The sequence below is a fragment of the Sebastes umbrosus genome, chromosome 3 (genome assembly GCF_015220745.1).
Source record: "Sebastes umbrosus isolate fSebUmb1 chromosome 3, fSebUmb1.pri, whole genome shotgun sequence".
NCBI lineage: Eukaryota > Metazoa > Chordata > Actinopteri > Perciformes > Sebastidae > Sebastes > Sebastes umbrosus.
The window spans coordinates 3,671,703-3,693,446 of record NC_051271.1 but is presented as its reverse complement, the minus strand read 5'-3'; the positions used below and the strand labels follow the sequence as shown (position 1 = coordinate 3,693,446).

Genomic DNA, 21,744 nt, shown 5'->3' with positions numbered 1-21,744 from the left:
GTTAACTGTCCAGAATCTGAGTCAAGGACACAGTAAAGTAGGATGTGGAGGAGAGAGAGGGAGAGAGAGAGAGAGAGAGAGAGAGAGAGAGAGAGAGAGAGAGAGTTGACCTGAGTTGACCTGAGTTTCTGTTTACGTAGTGACAGTTCCCTAATGCTCTCTGTAATGAAACTTTTGGATGTTGGTATACGGCAGTCTGTTACAGTTTTTCTCAGTCGCTTTGGCTCATTTTTCGAAACAGTCTTGACATTCTCTAAACTGTAAGTGCAATTATCACAACTGTTTGATGGGACATCACAACTTGCACAACAGTTTGCAAAAGGTAGTAACTCACCGAAAACACTTTCATTTCATTCATGCTTCAAAACCTAGTTACAGTTTCTCTCATTTGCTTTGACTCAATTGTCGAATGAGAATACATCTTTTTTCAAAACAATGAGTTCAAATCTCTAAACAATTAGTTTTGTAGTTCACAACAGATTTGTATTTCTCATTCATTCAAGCAAATTGCACGTGTTTTTCCACGTGTGCAAAACAGTCAGTACAATAACCACTTGCTCATGTCTTGATGATCAAAACTGATGAGAAACTGTCGTCCTCTTCACAACTAATAAACATTCTTTCATCGTTTGAGCCATCAAATGCAAAATGATCCATTCAGTTATCAAAACCTGTCAGAGATACATGTGTATTCCATAGATATGTATGACAAGGAGGTACTCACCCTGAACAGCCTAGTTCAGGGGTCAGCAACCTTTACTATCAAAAGAGCCATTTTAGGAAAAAATAAAATCTGTCTGGAGCTGCAAAACATTTTAGCATTGTGATGAAGGTAACACAGTTTATAGTCTAAGTGTATAGTATATAAGTCTAATGCAGTGAGGGCCAAAGAGCAAATGTACTACGGAGTATTAGGGCTACATTGAGGGGAAAAAAATTGGAGATTCCCAGAATAAAGTTATAATATTACGAGAAAAAAGTAGTAACATTACGAGATTAAAGTCATAACTTTACGAGAAAAAAAGTAGTAATATTACGAGATTAAAGTCATAACTTTACGAGAAAAAAAGTAGTAATATTACGAGAGTAAAGTCATAACTTTACGAGAAAAAAAGAAGACAACAATTCTCAGAATACTACGACTTTTTTTTCGTAAACCTTTGACTTTATTTTCATATTATTACGACTTTTTTCCCGTAATACTCTGACTTCATTCTTGAAATCTCAGATTGATTTTTTTCCTCAATGTGGACCTAATACTCCGTCGTACGAGCTGCAGGTTGCTGACCCCTGAGCTAAGCGGTTACAGATAATGGATGGATTTTGCATGTGATGACTCAAACGATGAAAGAATTGAGCTAAAGTGAATGAGGACAAACTGTAAGTAGGAGTGATGGATGTGGAGTTGATGGAGTTGATGGATGTGGAGTTGATGGAGTTGATGGAGGTGGAGTTGATGGAGTTGATGGATGTGGAGTTGATGGAGTTGATGGATGTGGAGTTGATGGAGTTGATGGAGGTGGAGTTGATGGAGGGATGGAGGGGGAGTTGATGGAGGGATGGAGGGGGAGTGTTGTTACAGGAGGAAAAAAGCAAGAGGGGAGAGGGGGACATGAAGAGGGAGAAAGAGTTGAGAATTGATCTTCTTTGATGGGGGAGGGAGTTAAGGTGTGTGTAGAGAGAGAGAGAGAGAGAGAGAGAGAGAGACAGAGAAGGAGGCAGAGAGAGAGAGAGAGAGAGAGAGAGACAGACAGAGAAGGAGGCAGAGAGAGAGAGAGAGAGAGACAGAGAAGGAGGCAGAGAGAGAGAGAGAGAGAGAGAGAGGCTGCTCCTCAGTAGTTCCTCCTCTCAGTCAGTCTGACAGCAGCAGCCTGTTTTTTGTCTCCTCCGCGGTGGTGAAACTCCAGCAGGTAAGAAAAGCGACCAGACACTCTGACACTCTGTGACAACGACTCTTTATGACAATCCGTCTCACAATAACCATAATAATAATCATCCTCCTCCTCTGGAGCTTTAAAAACAACACAAAAAAACATCTAAAGAAGAAGAAGAAGAAGAAGAAGAAGAGAGAGCCGGCGGCGCGTTTGCGTGCATGCAGAGACGTGCAGGATAGAAGAAGAAGTTATTCACAAGTCGCCAACTCAGCAGCTGCAGCTTCATGCGGGAAAAGTTACCTCTAACATCGCCGTGCACGCGCACAGACGCCTTTTTCTTAAAGTGCATTGCTTGTGTGTGTGTGTGCGTGTGTGTGTGTGTAGTTTATCCGGACTGCAGCTGAATGCCAGACTGATGCTCTGCTCTGTACACGTGGCTTCTTAAATGAGCTCATTATGACTGTTGCATGTGTTTTGTGGTTGGCTCGTTACAAGGCTCTGAGTGTTCACTGTGTTGTCTTCATGATCATCATGGTGCAAAGTGTGCTCACAGCTCTGGGGGGCTGAGGAGGGGTGATGAGGTCACATGAGGTCATGATATGATACATTTGGCATCAACTCAGGAAATATCAGGTTACCAAACATGAAATATTAAATCTGTTTCCAGGATCTATTTTTTAAGGATGGTGGAAACTATTCTGCCGTTTGTTGTTACGTTGTGATCACATTCAGATGCAAAAGTAGCCTAACACACAATAGACCTTAGCCTTGGCAAGCCGTTTTAACATTTAAAGCTGCAGTAGGCAGTATATTTTTGGCATCACTGGGCAAAAGTTCCATCATAACCTTTCAGCATATTGTAATTCAAGTGTTCTGAGAGAAAACTAGACTTCTGCACCTCTTCATGGCTCCGTTTTCTCACTTTAGAAAATCTAGCCCGTGACGGAAGACTTTGACCAATCACAGGTCATTTCATTGAGAGAGAGCGTTCCTATTGGCTGTGCTCCGGGTGACCTGAACTTGGCGTTCCTTCACCAGATTTCACGATGGCGGCGGCGTCACAAACGTTCTCATTTTACAGCTAAACGGTGCACTACAAGATGATTCTGAAAACATTTGAGGAGAGAAATAGGCATTAACATAACATAATATTAATTCATATTTGATCAGCGCTGCGTAGTTTGACCGTTTGGTCGGAGTTGGTGAGTGATTGACAGCCGGCTCTCATAGACGGCAGCTGGACAGCAGACTTCAGATCAGCTCTTACTGCTTGTTTTCCTCCGGTCTGTGAAATCTTGCAGATGCCGTTAGGAGCACCGGAGGACACAGAGACACATGATTTTTTTCAGTTTACCTGTTTCACCGTTTTATAAAAATAACTTTTTTTAATCATATTTGCTCCAATCTCGCCTACTTCAGCTTTAATAGCTAGACTGGATATTCATTACAGATATCTGCAAAGTCATTTCGCCTAGTCAAAACTCTAATTCAAGATATCCTTAATTACATTCTGACTACTACGATTCAAACTACTTTTGCCATTCATGTGTATGGGGTTTCTCATTAGATATATCCACAATTCAGTTGCAGATATCCGCAATGTGAATTCTGACTAGTTGTAATTCCAGTTTCAGATATCTACAATTTAATTCTGACTATCTACATTGTCGTTTTTAGATATCTAACATTCAATTTTGACTAGTCAGAATGACGTTGTAGATATCTCAAACTGGAGTTACGGATAGTCATAATTTAATTGTAGATATCTACAATCAAGTTATAGATAGCTTGAACATGTTTTTGATTAGAGATATGGAATTTGGAGATATCTTTAACTTTCATTCTACCTAGTCAAAATGTAATTACAGATTACGTCAGCAGCTACGGCAAGCGGGAGGCGGAAGCTATTAAAACATGCTATTGCTTCTGCACTGCAGCGGTGTGGGTTTATAAAGTGTGTCTGGAGACAATAAATCTACAACACGCTGTAAATTTCTACCACAACTCTCTAGCGAACAAAGCTCTCGTTGGCCTCAGATTCCTCGATGATGAGCTCTTTCTATTTCATGTCATTTTCTAAATTATCTGATCCACAGCGGTTTCCGACCGCTCGTCGTCTCTCACAGCCGGCTGCACAGAACGATGTTATGCGTCCAGCTCGGAGGACTAAAGGCTCGATTTGATTCAAATGAGGTTATAGCTTGTTGTCTACCTCACTACGGTTAGAAAGAGCCCTCGTTTGTGTTTTAACAAAGTTTGGAATTATTGATCCGGGAAGTTTGAATCTGTGAACATCTTTTCCAACTTTACTGAACTATCCAAGTTAGCAAAAGCTTCTGCTGACACTGTTTAGATGCTTTGTTGGACTAATATCCAATGGGAAGCCTCGTATGAGCAACGTCATGCACAACAATTGACTACTGACTAGTCATAATGACGTTTGAGATATCTGTAACTGTTATTTTGCAAACACATCCATGATTAAAATCAGTGTGTGGGACCCGGTACCGGGTTCGTCAGGTAAAAGAGGTTATGTTTTAAGATGGGATTTAAAAACAGGCAGATAGGTGCCAGCCGAACATGCAGAGACAACTTGTTCCAGAGTTTGGAGTCTGCAGCTGCAAAGGCTCGATCTCCGCTGCGCTTCAACCTTGATCTAAGGACAACAAGGAGCAGGAGCACGGTGCAAGTGTGGGTCCAATGTGAGCTGCAGGTTTATTTCTGAATGATGGTTTATAAACTTGATGGAATTGAAGCTTCTGTTGTAAATAATCACAGGTATATAGGTCAAGTACATTAAAATTATACATCTGAACAGATTCAGACATGTTGCATGAGTGAGTAGGAATATCCTCTGACATCTGGCTGACTGTGATAGTGAAGCAGATTCAGATAATAACGGTTATGATTATATTTTACTATCAGTAGTTGGATAGAAAATATTGTGGCAGAGCTCCAGTCCTTTCATTTTCTCACAGTCATGCTCCATACATCATCTCAAATCCAGTTAACATTCATCCATCACTGTGAAAACCCCCCGGGGGGAATCTCTCTGTTATCTCTCTCATCTCTCTCTCTCCCATGTTTATTTTCTCTCTCTCTCTCTGTCATCCGCCTTCTGTTATTGTTTCTGGATTTGTGTTACACATGTGTGGATTTCAGAGGCTAAACGTGAGACAGAAAAGTGGGAGGAAGACGGATAGAAAATGGGAAAGTGAGATAATAGTGTAGACTAAAGAAGACAAAAGAGGTGACTGATAGAGAAAAGATGGAGGACACAGAACAGACAGACAGCCAGGATTTATCTGCTCATTGTTTTGGCTCGTTGTTTTGGTTGCGTTGTCCTCAAATTCCCTCCTCATCAAGGAACCCTGCAGCTGTTTTCAGCAAATAAACTCTGATAAATCCACTGTACACTACCCGCCCAGCACCAAAACAGAGATAAAAGGAAAGATTATTGGATTTATATTCATCAGGCGGCCAGAAATTCAAACTACAAATATATATGTTAATAGGCAACTGGCACAACACTGACATGTCAAACATAGTTTATAAAGTGAATGTGTTTGCAAACAGTTGGCTAGTTACACATGCAGCAGACACATTCATTTGTTTCTGGACACCTGGCCAATGTAAGTCCAGTATTCACTCTCATTTTAGCTCCATTTTTGGTCTCCTCCCAACCCGGTCTCACAGGCAGGCGTATAAATACCAGAACATTACCAGACATTCAGCGTGTCTTGAGAATGCATTTTAGACATTTTCGCGTGTCATTTGTTCGCCACGCAAACGTCCGCAGTTAGGTTTAGGCAAGAAAACCACTTAGTTAGAGTAAGGGAAAACGTCATGTTTGGTCTTAAAATAAGTAAACTAAATAAAACGTATCACAACTACAGAAAACACGTCAATAAAAATATGTGACAATCGTTATGTTACAAACGTAATTTACAAAACAAAACACCGATCAACAACGGTCTCAAATACGGGTCTCCTGGATAGCCCTCCTGTTGTCTTCGGGTCAAATTGACCCGAAGACAACAGGAGGGTTAAAAGTCTGGTGTTTGTTGGACTCATCCACCATAAGTGGTCTTTCTCGCTTTTTTTACTACGTCACTTAATCCTTCCGTAGCATTAATGGAAGCGTTTACCTTGCAGGCAGTACAGGATACCTGGCGTACAAAAGACGCGTAAATCAAGAAAGGTGTCCTTATTATTATCCTGATGGAAATATGTGGCTCTCAAGCTGCTAAATGCTCTACTAGCCTCTAATTAACTTCACCAGCAAGCTCTATCAGTTCTGAGACAGGCAGGGTTATAGTTCGTGTGTTTTTAGAGCTTTTTCTTTTGCTAAAAATAGCTGTCTGCTGTGATTAGACGGAACCAAAACTGTAAAATTGCACGAATCAATCAGCTCGGGCGACCAATTTCACATACAAGTAATCATTGCATCCACAATATAAAAATGCTGATTGATTTTTATAAAACATTACAATCATAACATCATATGTAGCAAAGCATATACATTGAGTATTTTAAAGGTCCCATATTGTAAAAAGAAAGATTTTCATGTCTTTTATATTATAACACAGGTTTAAGTGCTTTATAAATACTGTTAAACTATCAAAACGCTCAATAGAGAAATACACACAGCTCGTATTCAGAAATTGCACGATTGAAACAAGCCGTTAGGATTTCTGTCCATTTGTGATGTCACAAATATACGATATTTAGACCATTACACGGTTTTAAACGTAAACGTTCTAAATGTGTCCAAGTTTATTTCCTGTTTGCAGTGCATGTAAATAACATCAGCTGGTAGGAAGTAAACATGGACCCAAGCTGTTTCCTAGCAACGCAATTCCGTTGCAATTCCGTTGAAATGCACAAAAATGGAGCGTTTCAGTCAGAGGGTAAATACAGGTATATTCAAGCAGACAGTATGAGGGAAATAAAGTTGTTTTTTTAACATTACAGCATATAAACATGTTCTAGTAGAAACACAAAATACAAGTATGAACCTGAAAATGAGCACGATATGGGACCTTTAAGGAAATACTAAAACTTGAATCGTTTTTGAGCCAGTCGGGTTTTATGACACATCGTGGTCTTGTGGGACTCGGTGGATCGGAGGCTCCAACCCCAACAGGATTATCCATCCTAGAAACATACGCACTCAGTTTACCATAAGGCACTCTGGGTAAAAGGATCATCCGAGTGCCATATGTTTACATGGTCACACAGAACTACTATAAATGTCTTTGAAACCTTAACAAACATCTCTTTACTGCTAAATACAACTGAACGCTTTCAGGGTATAGTCCAATGAGCAAATCTAGTGTCTTCTGTCACATTTAAATGATTCTTTCCTTGCTTCTAGTTTGTGGTTTTGTATCAGAGAGAAAATATAGAGAGAAATGTGTGTGTGAATCTGGACCAACAGAAGAGGTGTGACAACAGGTTCAGCAGCACATATCGCCCTCGGACATGAAAGCTATGTGAAAGTGTTTCTTGCTGTGGGCTCATGCAGAGCTGCTGATGTTTTCACATCTAATCAAGTCCAGATGTGTTTGTGTGTACGTATGGAAGGCCACATAACTCCCTCCTTCCTTTTAGCTTCCAAATCTATAGCTTTTCTCCTGAACGTTGGATTCTTAATCCACGTCCTCTGGATCCCATTTGAGAAGTGTTTGGTCACAACACAATCTGTCATCTGTGGCTTCGACTTTCATAGCACAGTGTTTTTTTGGTACTTGAAATTTAAAGAGGGAAAGTATATGTGAATTTTGACCTGTGATCAGTCTGTGATGTTCAAGGTATGCCAGGACTTAATGCTGAAATATTAAATAGTAATTCATTTTTCCCAGAAACCTTTCAACAGCTGCCAGAGATTAGGTGTGGTGGACTTTCATTGTTGTACATTCGTGCAAAAAAATCATGAACCCAGAAAAACGGTTTTACTTCGTTCGTACATCAGCAAAGCCTGATGGATACTGTCAGTATTTTCAACTCTACCATTACTGTCATGGAAATATCTTGACACTTGGCCAGTTCTCCACAGGAATGTAAAGAATGCACCACCAAACAACAAAACTGACCCCAAAATTATGGGTGTAGGTTAGCCTAAGTTTAGCTTGTTGGACTTAGCAGAAGTTGCTCTGGAGAAGGGAGTAAGCAAGAGCCTCATTATAAATATAATATATTATGTGGTGGGTTTTAGAGTCACATGGATCCGTACTGCAAGTGTCTTCTTTTGCTATGACGTCATACGATAATGGCCTACAGTTAAACATATATTTAACCTATAACTTCCTTTCTGTTTCATTCCCGTCCCAGGTAGTGACAGCCATGTTGGCGGTGTGTTTGAGGCTGCTTTTGCTCCTCCCCCTGGCGTGCTGCGTCCCCTCCCCCTCCAGACCTCCTTCCAGACTCTGCAGGCGGTGCTGCGACCAGTCGGAGCCGCCAGCATCCACGAACCAATATCAGATGCCCGAGGTCCGTACCGTCATCAACATGACCATCCTCAAAGGTACCAGAGTCTGGATTAGCTTCTGTTACTACTGCTGAGTTAAAGTTTACTGGCACTTCCAGTTTGTTTTGCAGTTCCTCAGTTTTCTGTCTTCTGATTCTTGCAGGATGGAACATAATTGTCATTGATGTGTATGTCTTTCAGGTAATGTGCTTTAAGCAACAATACAGTGTTGCAGTTGCTTGTTCATTCACCAAAAAACATCCCTCCCATAATATCTGTGTTACTATCTCTCTCTCTGCTTCAAGCTACATTTCCTTGATCAGATCTCAGCTTCTGCTTTTCCAGATGGTTGTGTGTCTGAGAAGTCAACTATTAAATCTGAAGAGTAATCATGAGTGTTATAATGGAACTGTGCTCCTCAAGAGTAGCAATGCATTGATGGTTACAGGGTCAGTGGGGATCTATTGGTAGAAATGGAATATAATATTCACAACTATGGTTTTTTTAATGTATAATCACCCGGAACTAAGAAATGTTCTGTTTTTGTTAGCTTAGAATGAGCCCTTCATATCTACATAGATATGAAGGGGATTCCTCTTCACAGAGTCCGCCTTGTAGCTCCGCCATGTTTCTACAGTAGCCCAGAACGGACAAACCAAACACTGGCTCTGGAGAGAGCCTTTCACGTTTTTACGTAACCTGAAGACCACCGTAGTTCTCTGACACGCTTGTGAAACTGTTGAAACGCCAGTGGTCAACTACAGTGCCTGAAACCTGCATTCTATCTAACAGCCAGCAGGGGGCGACTCCTCTGGTTGCAAAAAGAAGTCTGATTGTATAGAAGTCTATGAGAAAATGAGCCTACTTCTCACTTGATTTATTACCTCAGTAAACATTGTAAACATGAGTTTATGGTCTCAATCGCTAGTTTCAAGTCTTCATCAATACAGCATGATGTTCATTTAGTAAATTATGGTTCCATTTAGAGTCAGATAGACCATAAAGCAGGGTATGCTTTAGGGCGTGGCTACTTTGTGATTGACAGGTCGCTATCACGGCGTTGTCCGAGCTGGGAGTTGTCCGTGTTTTCGTCTTAGAACCTTAACCCTTTCACAGTGTGTTTTCACTTCATCAAAGTTAATCATAATCTTTTTGGTTGCCTGAAAATGTCTTATTCAGTGTTTGGTTGTACTTTGCTCCACCCTCTTGTGTCACTTCTGGTTGCAAAAAAACGCCAAAATGCCGGGCTCAAGGCTTCAAAATGGCAGTCCACAAACCAATGGGTGAGGTCACAGTGACTACGTCCACTTCTTATATACAGTCTAGGGTAACGTGAGCCGCAGAGTGCTAAACTGTGGTACCGCCAGCCGCCGTCTGACTTCCATTGCTCCTAAAGTAGTGTTATTATGGAAAGGATGGCCTCTGAGCAAAGCGAAGGAACCAGACTGCCAAATAACAGTGAATTTAATAGCTTTTGACAGTGTCTTTCATTGCAACTTTATATCAACAGATGAATTTATGTAAGCCATGAAGTGTAAGGAAGAATGACATTTTACTTCCCACAATGTATCTACAAGGACAAAAAGTAGACAGTCCACACACTGGATTATAGCTCCAAAAAGTTTTATTAAACTGGAAAGGAAAATTTCACTGAACCTGGTAGCGTTTAAGAGCACTTCTATCTACAAACCACATAAAAACACAACCACAAGATTAGACGGAATATCATTTCTACCCGGCCAGACTCTAAGCCTCGGGTCAGGTCTTCAAACACTAGGAACCATGACTTGTTACACATGACTGACTCAATTCCATGCACTGCTCCGTCACAGTCAAATCTGTGACAGCTTGTATGAGATGATATTTACATTTATGCATTTTGTGCGGCCTTATTTGTATGTGCAAGTGTGCGTTGAAGCCCGGGGATGAAACACAAAGAGATAGAAAAACATGACAAGAGAAAAGGGATTAGAAAGGATTTTATGAGATCCAAGAACTGCACAATTACAGCTGGAGAGGGATTTGTGAGAACATGTGTCTCTAATATCAGAGCCTTAGCGGTCCAAACGATGTATCATCACACTTTATCTGCTGGTGCTTTGGTAACTGAACATGCCAGGTCTGTTCTGACCCGCAATCAACCCCCGAACCAGTCCAACGGCTGAACCATGAAAAGAAAAATGTCTTTCTCTCTCTCTTTTCTCACACACATACACACATGCAACAATAATGCATAGTTTTAGGCAATAAGGCCATTTTATACTACAGAAGAACCCACAGCTTTTCCAGTAAAGAAAGCTAAGTTACATTTTGACGTCTTGGACACAGTTTGTATCAGAAGTCGTGTCTCCATTCAATTGTCAAGCAGACCAGTTGAAGTTCAGGTGAACTTTGAAGTGAACTCTAAAAAGAAATGCGAATTAGGCGCGTTTCTATCAACTGGTTTGGAGTAAATAAACTCGGCTACAGCGTAGTTTGGTCACACGTTGGAGCTATAGGCTACGCATGGCTGTAATCCGCCATTAAACAGAGAAGAAGAAGACGTACTGTGCTGTTCTATCTAACAGCCAGCAGGGGGCGACTCCTCTGGTTGCTAAAAGAAGTCTGATTGTATAGAAGTCTATGAGAAAATGAGCCTACTTCTCACTTGATTTATTAAGTAAACATTGTAAACATGAGTTTATGGTCTCAATCGCTAGTTTCAAGTCTTCTTCAATACAGCATGATGTTCATTTAGTAAATTATGGTCCCATTTAGAGTCAGATAGACCATAAAGCAGGAGATGCTTTACGGCGGGGCTACCTTGTGATTGACAGGTCGCTACCACGGCGTTGTCTGGTCTGGGAGTTGTCTGTGTTTTCATCTTAGAGCCTTAACCCTTTCACAGTGTGTTTTCACTTCATCAAAGTTGATTCTAACCTTTTTCAGTTCAGTTGTACTTAGCTCCACCCTCTTGTGTCGCTTCTGGTTGCAAAAAGCCAAGATGGCGACGGTCAAAAACTAAGATGGTGGCGGCCAAAATGTCGAACTTGAGGCTTCAAAACAGCAGTCCACAACCAATGGGTGACATCACGGTGACTACGTCCACTTCTTATATACAGTCTATGGTTGTGAACCGGAAACAAAACAAGTCGGCTTGGCCAACTTATCATCTACGAGAGAAAAATGGAGAGAAGTCTTCAGGAATCTGTTTCAATTGAGCAACTTGTAATTGTTCTTTCATGTCTGCTAGTATTGGACATGTTTCATGCTGTCTGGAGACAAAGACGACATTAATATATATCTGGGAAGACAGCGACAGCAGAAACAGCCGGTCAGTCGTGTAAGTTAAATGTTTGTTACGTCAGAATTAATTCGGCAAAGGTGTTTCCATATCCCATTTAGCGCATCAACTCTTCTTCAACAAAAAAACACCTCAAGTGAGCGTAAAAACTTTTTTGGCGCAATTGAGAAAGTTTTATCAAATATGGATTCCATGCAGTACTTCAAAATGTGCATAAACAAATGTTAATGGAAACAAGTCTTTGTGACTGAAGCATGTACTTTCCATTGGGCCACATTCAGGTCGGGTCATTGGTGGGAAGCCAGAGAGGGATCGCATTTTTGTTGCAAGCAAAAACAGAAAAGTGAACTCTTGCAGTCCTATCTGGACTCGGATAACTTGGAGGATATAACCTCAGTTAACCCCTGAGGCTGATGAGCTGCATTTATGTCTCAAATTGTTGCAATGAAACAGTATACAGCGTTACTGCATTGCAGCTGTGCAATGAGGGAGGTCCCAACAGACGCTTTCACCTGGCACTGAACTTGCTTATTTGGCAGAAAACACACATACTGTACACAAACACACACACACACACATGCACGCACGCACACACACACACACACACACACACACACACACAGGAACATAGTCACACACTCATGCACAAAGCCACACACTAAGCTTTGGAGAGTTGTGCTCTTGCAATGCATATAAATAATACACACAAACACACACACTCCTTTTTCTTCTGTGTTGCACTGGCTCACTGCTCTCTGGAAAACAATACAGTATGCTTTGTGTGTGTGTGTGTGAGGTTGGGTTTGCTCCCACAAAGCTGCGGTGATTGGATTCAAAGAAAATCAGTCAGCCAAATTTCTCAAAAGAAACCAGAACCCACAGTCATGGACCGGGGCGATTCTGCACGCACACATCTGACATCACATCTACATCCCCCGAATTAAAGGGACTCTATGTGAGAATCAGAAATTGCTTGTTAACAGCGACAACTGTAGCCGTTATGTTAACAAAAGTTGACTTAACGGCCACGTTGTTTCCAGACGTATTTCACTAAGTTTACTTACTTATTTTAAGTCCAACTATGACGTTTTCCCTTACCCTAACTAAGTGGTTTTCTTGCCTAAACCTAACTGCAGATGTTTACGCAACGTACACTTGACACGCAATAAGTGGCGAACAAATGACACGTGGAAAGGCTAAAATGCAGAATGTCCGTGTAATGTTGTGGTATTTATACGCCTGCTTATGAGACCGGGTTGAAACTACTTAGTCAGGTTTAGGAAAAAATGGTGGTTTGGGTTTAAATAACTCCGGAAGCGGCGTTACTTAAGTACGGAAGTTACGTGACAAAACAACGTTGACTTCTGGTTCCACACGGGAGACGAACAGCGGTCTCCTGGGTGGGTCATGTGTTTTTTGACGAACCCATCCACGCTGACCTCCTCCCATATACTTCCTGGTTCATGATTACGTTGATTAAATACGCATTCATTTTGTGGGATATATATACAAATTACAGTGCGTTACTTTTCGTATGTATAGCTACAAATGGTGTATGTGGACAGCCTGACTGTGGGGAAGGAAATCAGCAGCTCAATTAGAAACAGATGACGCAGGAGAGTAACTCACAATATGTTCTTTCAAATGTTCTCCTGGGATTCATCAAATATCACAAATTGATATCTAACAGTGGATATGTCTCTGTAATATTTATAGAGAAAGAAAGGTCAGGATCTTACATTGCCATGAGGTTGTTATTTGATTTGAGGACAAAGGATCAGTCCCATGTACTGTATGGCCTTCTGGTGTGGTAGCTGCTGTCGTAGCTGCTGTTTGTGGAAACTGCTTCAGGGCTCTTTGTGTGGACGCTGGTCACAGCTGGACAGATAATCGTGCATCTGTACGGAGGATCACTGGTGTTTACTTCAGGCCTCCAGGAAGCGAGGGTGGCTTCTTCCTGTGTGGTTTACCAACCCAGAAGTGTTTAACTCCTGATCCAGACAGCAGAACAAGATTTCTTTAGAGCGTCATAGACCTAAATATATAAAATGGTCACTGGGTTGTTTTATTTCTCAGTTTATTCGCTTCTGTTTGAAGGGACTGTTTGTAACTTCTTACACTCTTGTAAATCATTGTGGGTTGGCGTCCCATGCGCACTGGCGTGTGGCTACATTGTTCCAACACAAACTACACGGAAGCACCAAAACTGCAAAGTTCTATCTAGTGAAGCCCGTCTTGCAAAACAGTGTCAACTAATCCCACTCAAGCCTCCCGACCGTGGCCAGAGGACACAGGGGAGACTGTAGCTTTGGTCTCCAGGGCCGTAGTCTCTGCTCCTCTGCCTGCTTGCCTGCCTTCACTCACACACCGCGCTCGTTCTCACTCGCTATCTCGCTCCACCTCTCACGTGCATGCGCGCACACTCCACACTGCAGAGGAGTTAGTTTAGCTCTGAGAATATCTAGTGAATGTACAGTGGAAATTTGTGTAGAAATAAATGCTGCAGCTCCTCCAGACCAGCAGAGGTTTCCTGTGTCTTGTGAATAGACGGGGCTCCGGAGCGAGTAACGTTATAGTCTCCGACCAAAACTCCAGTGTCTCCCCTGTTCCTTCTGACCGCGGTTGGGAGGCTGAAGCAGGAAAACACAGTATCAGAATCGATTCATGGAGAGACCTTCGTCTGGTCAACTAACATTACTGTCAAGCAGCTGAAATATAGAGTGATATTGTGGTTTTAGCTGACGTGTGTCGCCTCACTGTTTTGAGCGATGCTCGTTCATGTCTATGTAGAGCGAGCACAAGCGCGAGCAACAGGATGCTGGCTTTCGTTGACTTAACGGCCACAGGTGTCGCTGTTAACAAGCAATTTCTGATTCTTACAAACAGTCCCTTTAAGGAATGTTTGCTTTGCTCACGGGTCTTTTTTTTTAATTTTTATTACAGCTGTTTCATACTGATACGGTGATGGAGGCAATCTCACTTGATTTCGTAGCACAGAGGTTTGTGTGTACTTTGGAACAACAGCAAACAGTCAAAATGTTCACTGATGTAGATCCTGGCTCCAATCCTGACTGAAATTTTTGAAGCTCATTCATCATTTTCAGAGCTTGCTGTCAAGTTGCATTGAATTTTTAAATCCAGACAAACAGCGTTGAGTTGTTGTGGCAACAAAACAGGATACAACACGGAAGCAGGATAGAGCCACCGAGGGCTAACCCATCCAACAAACTACGTTAGCATGAGCACATGTTTGTATGTAGAGAGACAGGTGACAAATTAAAGTAAATAAACAAGTGGTGAAACATAAATTCAGATCTGTGCCTCAACACCCCCCCTGTCTCTGAGCTCTGCTCACAGCTCTTTCAGCCTAATGGCTTGGTGGTTGCTCTAATGTGCATTGTCAGCTGTCAGATCTCATATAGACAGGTGTGGGAGCCTCTCCAGATCATGTCCAATCAGTTGAACTAACCACAGGTGGACTCCAATCAGGAGTAGAAACACCTCAGAGATGATCAGGAGAAATGGGAGGCACCTGAGATACATTTCAGGTGCCTCAATGAGTCAATGAGATATTTCTGTTTTTTGTTTTTTTTCATTTTTAATAAAGTTACAAGAATCTTTAAAATCCTGTTTTGGCTTTGTCATCATGGGGTATTTAGTGCTTGATGAGGGTAGAAATAATTTAAACTCGTAGCATAATGTTGCAACATAACATGTGAATCCTTTCTGAATGAACTGTGAGAGAAGCAGCTCTGTTTTCAGCTGTGTTGTTATGTGCATTATTTAGATAATCCAATGGAGTTTTAAATGATTTATTTAGCTAAGGAAGTAGGAGAATTCATCTCACTCACAGAATTTGAACATGTTTTTTTAGGGCTGCAACTACTTGCAGATTATTTTATCTATTAATCGATTAGTTGTTTGGTCTATAAAATGTCAGAAAAATGTGGATCAGTGTTTCCCAAATCCCAAGGTGACGTCCTCTAATTTCTTGTTTTGTCCACAACTAAAATATATTCAGTTTGCTGTCATAGAAGAGTAAAGAAACCAGAAAATATTCACATGGTTTTCTCTGACAGCCATGTTTCCAGCTGACCATGGAGAATAGCTGACAATATGAACTACAGTAGTAGCTGTTTTGTCTCTTATACAGTTAATGCCCTTTAATTTAAACCAAACTTTAGTTGTCTCGTATAAAGAGAAAGTATTTGTTGAGAGAAAGCCTTTCAATCTCTCTTATATTTCCTATTCCCCACCCATGCTGCTGAGATTCCTGAGATTGTTAAAACCCTTTAACCCTTTCCTTTCTTTTCGTTGCCCTTTGGCATTACAAGATCTTCCCTCTTGCAGAAATAAAGTATATCAATGTTATTGCCCGAACGGTCCTCAGTAGAGGTCAATAAAGGTCATGGATTACATTAAAATGTTTTTTGACTCAGCATTTTAAAACTCCTGGCACGTGAACACATGAGTTAACATTTTCCAGACAGATCCTCCTCACACATTTCTGTCAGAACATTTTTGTCTCACAGTCCACGAGGAGCACACAATTAAGATAAGCATCGCTTCAACAAAATGCTTTCAGATTTATGAGTAGGATTTGGGATGTTAGATGTGAAAAGCTTTGTTGAAGTTAGTTTCCATTTCTGGATTTGTAACCGTTATAAAAGACAAAAAAGAAAAATAGCTTAATGGCATCGTGTGCATGTCCAAATGAACGGTCTGTTCTGTCTTGGATCAGTTGTTCACTCAGTAAGAGCTGAACTACGACCAATTAGGGATGAAATCATGGAGCCTGGAGCAGCCTCGACTGTTAATGAGCACAATGAGGAATAATTTCCATCTCAACTGACAAAAAGAAGATATCAGTATTATCTCAATAAGTAACACCTAATTCATCCTCTATGAAAAAAAACACATATTAAAAGCTAAAATATTAAAATGTTCCTATGAACACCCAAAGTTAAACAGTGGTGGAAGAAATACTCAGATCTTTACTTATGTACTAGTACCAATACATTAATGTAAAAACACTTCATTACAAGTAAAGATCCTGCATTTAAAATCCTACTTGAGTAAAATGATGCAAGTATATTATCAGCAAAATGTATAAGAAATATCAAAAGTAAAACTGCTTTTATTAATGTGTTGTGCTTTATAGTCTTATTAGATCTAAAATCTTAATCCGTAAAGTACAACAGTGTATTTGGGCCATTGTAGGTAAAAGAAACTCAGAATTTCCAGGATTAAAATAAAAAACTTTAATCTCGAAATTTTGTCGTAAGTAAAAAAAAAAAAAAAAAAATGAATATTTTCTGATATTAAAAGTGGTCAATTTAAGAGAGAAAAAAAGAATATTCTCTGATTACAAACTCATAAATTTGCGAAAAATAAAGTCGTACATTTACGTGAAAAAACTCAGGTATTCTCAGAGATTAAAGTCACACATTTGCAAGAAAAAATATTTTTGTACAAATTTATTTAATTCTGTGCAATACCCCGGTAATAACAGGCACCATCTGAATTTCGTTGCACCTGAAGTAGTGTTCTTATGGCAAGGATGGACTCTGAGCAAGGCGAAGGTCCTGAAAGATACATACAGTATATGCCTTTTTCCATGTTCTTTCTGTGTTCTTTTATGAACATAAAGAAATACTAATATATTTAATATGTTTCGCACTCGGCGGCTCACGTTACTGCCGTGTTTAACGACAGTGTCTGTGGTGTGATGAGGTTGAGCCAACTGCAAAGTGAAGCAATGTGGTTCTTTCACAAAAAAACGCTATTTTTCTTTTCTTTTATTTTTTACTCTACTTTAATCTCATGGAATTTCTATGTTTTTTTCTCGCAAATTTATGACTATAGTTTTACAGAATATTCAAGTGTTTTTCTCAAAAAATTGTGATTTTTTTTCTAGAAATATCACCCCCTTCACAGCTCCGTAGATTATATATTTTTATTTTTTTTCTACCTATAATGGCCTGTATAATAATATATAATAAATGTAGTGAGGGACAATATTTCCCTCTCAAATGTAGTGGAGTAGAAGTAGGAAGTAGCATAAAGTGTAAGTACAGTACTTCAGTAAATGTTCTTAGTAACTTTCCACCGCTGAAGTTAGTTTCTTCTTGTCCACGCAGGTGATAAAGGAGACCGAGGAGACATGGGTACACTTGGCAAGCCCGGCTTAGAGGGACCTCCTGGTAACCGAGGACCATTTGGCCCTAAAGGCACCAAAGGCCAGGCGGGTTCCCCCGGAGACGCCTGTAAGATCCCTCGCTCTTCCTTCTCGGTGGGACGTCGCAAGTCCCTGCACAGCATAGAGTACTACCAGGCGCTGGTGTTCGACACGGTGTTCGTCAACCTCCACGAGCACTTCAACATGTTCAAGGGAAAGTTCTACTGCTACGTGCCGGGGATCTACTTCTTCAACATCAACATCCACACCTGGAACTTTAAGGAGACCTACCTCCACCTGATGCACAACGACAAGGAGCAGGTGATCCTGTACGCTCAGCCCAGCGAGAGGTCCATCATGCAGAGCCAGAGCGTCATGATGAATCTGGCTCTGAACGACGAGGTCTGGGTTCGACTCTACAAGAGGGAGAGAGAGAACGCCGTTTACAGCGACGACGTGGATGTTTACATCACCTTCAATGGATACCTGGTGGAACCTAGCATCCAGTGAAAGAGGATTATTTTTGTCATGGATACTGGTTCATGCCAAGAAAGGAGAACTAAAGAGGACATTACAAGTTTGGTGCTTATTAAAAATCCCTTTCAGCCTGGAGAGGAACATACTGTGCTTTCTTAAACGAGGATTGCCCAAAAACATATTAGAATCAAAAGGAACAATAAAAAAGAGACGGGTAGCGCAGCACGCAATTAGGAAGAATGTTGAATTTGCACTCGAAATACACTTTTGTACAAAGTAAATCATTTTTCTTACTTCTGTGCTGTGCTACGTCTCCTCTCCACTCCTTTCAGGGACTTTGTGTACAAACACAAGTTGTATCAGGAATCTTACATCTGTGCAATCAGTTATGTGTCTGTGCTTTGAATAGAGATTAAAGTGTGTTCAGACAGACTGCTGTCATACCGTTAACATCATGTTTCAGAAGAAACGCTAAGCTTTAAAAGGTTAGTTCACCCTAATTGCAAAAAACGTTTTGTCCCACTTACCCCTCACGGTGCAATCGATTCACAAATATTAAACTGGTTAGGAAATCATCTAGGCTCTAAAGACTTTTCAAATATTTCTATATATTTGGAACTTAGGTTTCTATGATTTTTCATTTGTTCTTGGGTCATTAATTGATAGTGCAGCATGCTGCTGCTGATGTTTGTATTTTATAGTTAAAATGGTAGATACATTAAATTGTTGTATAGTCTTAAACAGGGTCTGAAATGAGCACCCGCCAACCGCCAAATGCTCGTAAATTGTTGGCAGTGGCGGGTGAAATCATCAGGACATCTGTCACTTTGGCAGGCCGAGAAAATGTTAATGGAATAGAGAACAGTAGTTGTCCGCTTTCTTGGCATCTCATGCTTCCATGACTATCGATCTCTCTTATTGATGCCCTCCGACAGTTATGGTACGTGTCCACAGGATCCGTCCTTTCCGCGCTTCCCATTCATTGTCTATGTAAGCAGCCGTGCAATGCATTCTGGTAGCGTGGCGGAGCGATTCGAGAGTCGGAGCGTCACGACGGCCGTTCCTCATTTACATTAAGTTTAGGGCTAGTCTACTTTGTGTAAATCACATTTCGGTGAACTATTTTTCGTGAAATAAGAGAAGAAAATTTCCAAACCAGCCTCCATGTTGTTTCCGGTTTGAAAGCTGGGAGCAGGTGTAAAATTGTATTCCTTCATTTAGCGCAGAGATTTCAAAAGTGGCAGATAAAATTTCTGAGTGGCAGACAAAAAAAAAACACTTGTCTGCCATAGTGGCAGGAAGTGAAAAAAGGTAATTTCAGACCCTCGTCTAAAACAATCATGTCAACTCCAGGTGCATCCCAGGTGTGTAACATCAGTGACTAATGACGAGCCAGCTGCTGCCCCCCATGTGCCAACAATTCTGACTAATCTACCAAATTAAAAGACTTCACTATAAAGATAAGTGGAATTCTGTTTGTGGTGCTCAAAATATTATAAATTACATTTAAAAAGCTCATCAGCAATGTCTCTTTCCAGAAAGTGATGTGGTTACTGTCAACATGTTTCATTGGGACTGTTTTCTTCGGAAGAAATAGTCCCAATGAAAACAGTCAAACCTCTAAAAGAAATGAATTAAAGTAAAATGAGCTGCATAGCTGTGCCAAGAGGGGGAAGTCATATTTCATGTAATTTTGGTGAACTGACCTTGTGAACACGAGTATATCCCAACATATCAAAATGAAAAATAAAGGTGCTTTATTTCCAAATGCAGGAATGCATTAGGGTTTTGACGACTAAATAATATGATGTATTCTTATAGAGACTCCAAACTGCAGAGCGGTTTATGTAAATAGCTGTATAATAGCTGTCTTTATAGCCTGAATCTGTGCTACCACTCATGCTGTCGGGGCTGAACTGTGTATGTGTGTGTCTTTGTATTTGTAAACAGTATTTCCTCCTTCACTAACCAAGTCTCTCTTTGTTCTGTATCACTGAGCAACAAAAAGAAACTTGATTATGAAAAATTAAACGTTTCCAGAATGAAAAAGTTGAAATGAGAAGTCTGTATATTCCATTAAGATGTGAAAATGTCGCTTTTTTTTACCGCAAAGTATATGCACATTGTCACATTTCTGCAGGGGAATTTTCCTCATCCTTCTTATGGTGCATTCACACCAAGAGCGAAGCAAACTTTTCGCACGGCGCGATTACATACAAAGTCAATGCAAAGAGGCGAATAGTCACCAATTTGAGAATGGCGTGACGCGAACAGGAGTTGAAATATTTCAACTGGAGCGAGAAATTTGTGTGACACTGTGTCGTGAAAGCCTATCAGAGTTGAAATTCTCCTCCTGTCATCACTGACGTCCTGACGTTGTTGAATCAGAAATGGAGGAAATAAATCTTGTATCTGTCTGTGGTCACCCAGAGCTACGATAGTACATCATATCTTTACAGAGACCAGACCAAACTCTGTGTATAAATGTATGTGTATACACCAGACTGTCTATGGTAGAAACAACAATGTCGCTGCCGTATTTATGCCTTGATGACTTTATGTTGAGTGTTGATGGAGCAGCTGCATAGCCTGGCATTGATCCATCCAAACTCCATTCAGAAAACAAGCATTTTAAAAGTTGTTTGCTTGTCGTCTTGCAGACAGACCTGACAATGCATGAATTCAGACTTACAAATCTGCATCATTATTTCGATATTTTTGATCCGTTTATTGCAATTAAATCACAGCACAATCAGTGCATGACACTGTATGGGAATACAGCTCGCCGCCGGGTGATGTTATGAACCCAGACACGACGACGTTTGGTTTTCTGTCATATCTGGGACTTCCACAACATGTACAAAGCAGCAACAGTGGATATTTCTTCCATGGTTGATGGAGGAAAGAAAAGGTTGTTGGTATCTATGGAGACAAGCTCCTCTTCCTCTCTGGTGCGTCTAGAGCGAATGAACACAAATGATACCGACGGTCCAACTCGCGCAAGTAAAGCGAGGCGAAAATTCGCTGAGATTTAACCCCAAAATCATTGAACTCTCTGAAATACAGAAACTAGCCAGCTAACTCCATCTCGAAGTCTGAGAGACAGTGGATGGGTCTCTGCAGCGTGCCAGCTCCATCTGCTTGGCCATATCTCTCCCATTAGCTGTAATGCCGTCCTCAGGGAGGCTTTGCTCGGGGAACAGCAGACTGCAGCGTTGTAAATACTTTAAGCCTTGAGTGGAGCTCTGAAAAGCTCTATTGGGAAACAAAGCAGGACATCTGAACAGTTTCCTAGATCGTCAGCTCGAACCAGTGGAGGCTGTTCCAACATGCACAGAAGACAAGCTGTTGGCTAAACGAGCACTGGTTTATTTAGGTATGTCATTTGGACGAGTTTAGGTTTGTCTGACGTAGTTTTGGTATTAAATAGGGCTGCAAATAATGATCATTGTTGATTAATCTG

At 40.9% G+C, this 21,744-nt stretch overlaps 1 protein-coding gene across 1 annotated transcript; it reads left to right on the top strand.

Moving 5' to 3' along the window:
• The first annotated feature begins 1,781 nt into the window (after window positions 1-1,781).
• On the top strand, window positions 1,782-20,330 carry c1qtnf6b (C1q and TNF related 6b). The gene is made up of 3 exons (XM_037763744.1): window positions 1,782-1,910; window positions 8,208-8,400; window positions 17,767-20,330. The coding sequence occupies exons 2-3, from the start codon at window positions 8,220-8,222 to the stop codon at window positions 18,312-18,314; spliced, it is 729 nt and encodes a 242-aa protein (XP_037619672.1). The 5' UTR covers window positions 1,782-1,910; window positions 8,208-8,219; the 3' UTR covers window positions 18,315-20,330.
• The last annotated feature ends 1,414 nt before the right edge of the window (window positions 20,331-21,744 follow it).

Bases quoted from the DNA above. Each gene is read 5' to 3' on its own strand.
- c1qtnf6b (XM_037763744.1), top strand. From the start codon at position 8,220: ATGTTGGCGGTGTGTTTGAGGCTGCTTTTGCTCCTCCCCCTGGCGTGC. The intron at 8,401-17,766 runs GTACCAGAGTCT...TTGTCCACGCAG, and splicing joins CAACATGACCATCCTCAAAG to GTGATAAAGGAGACCGAGGA.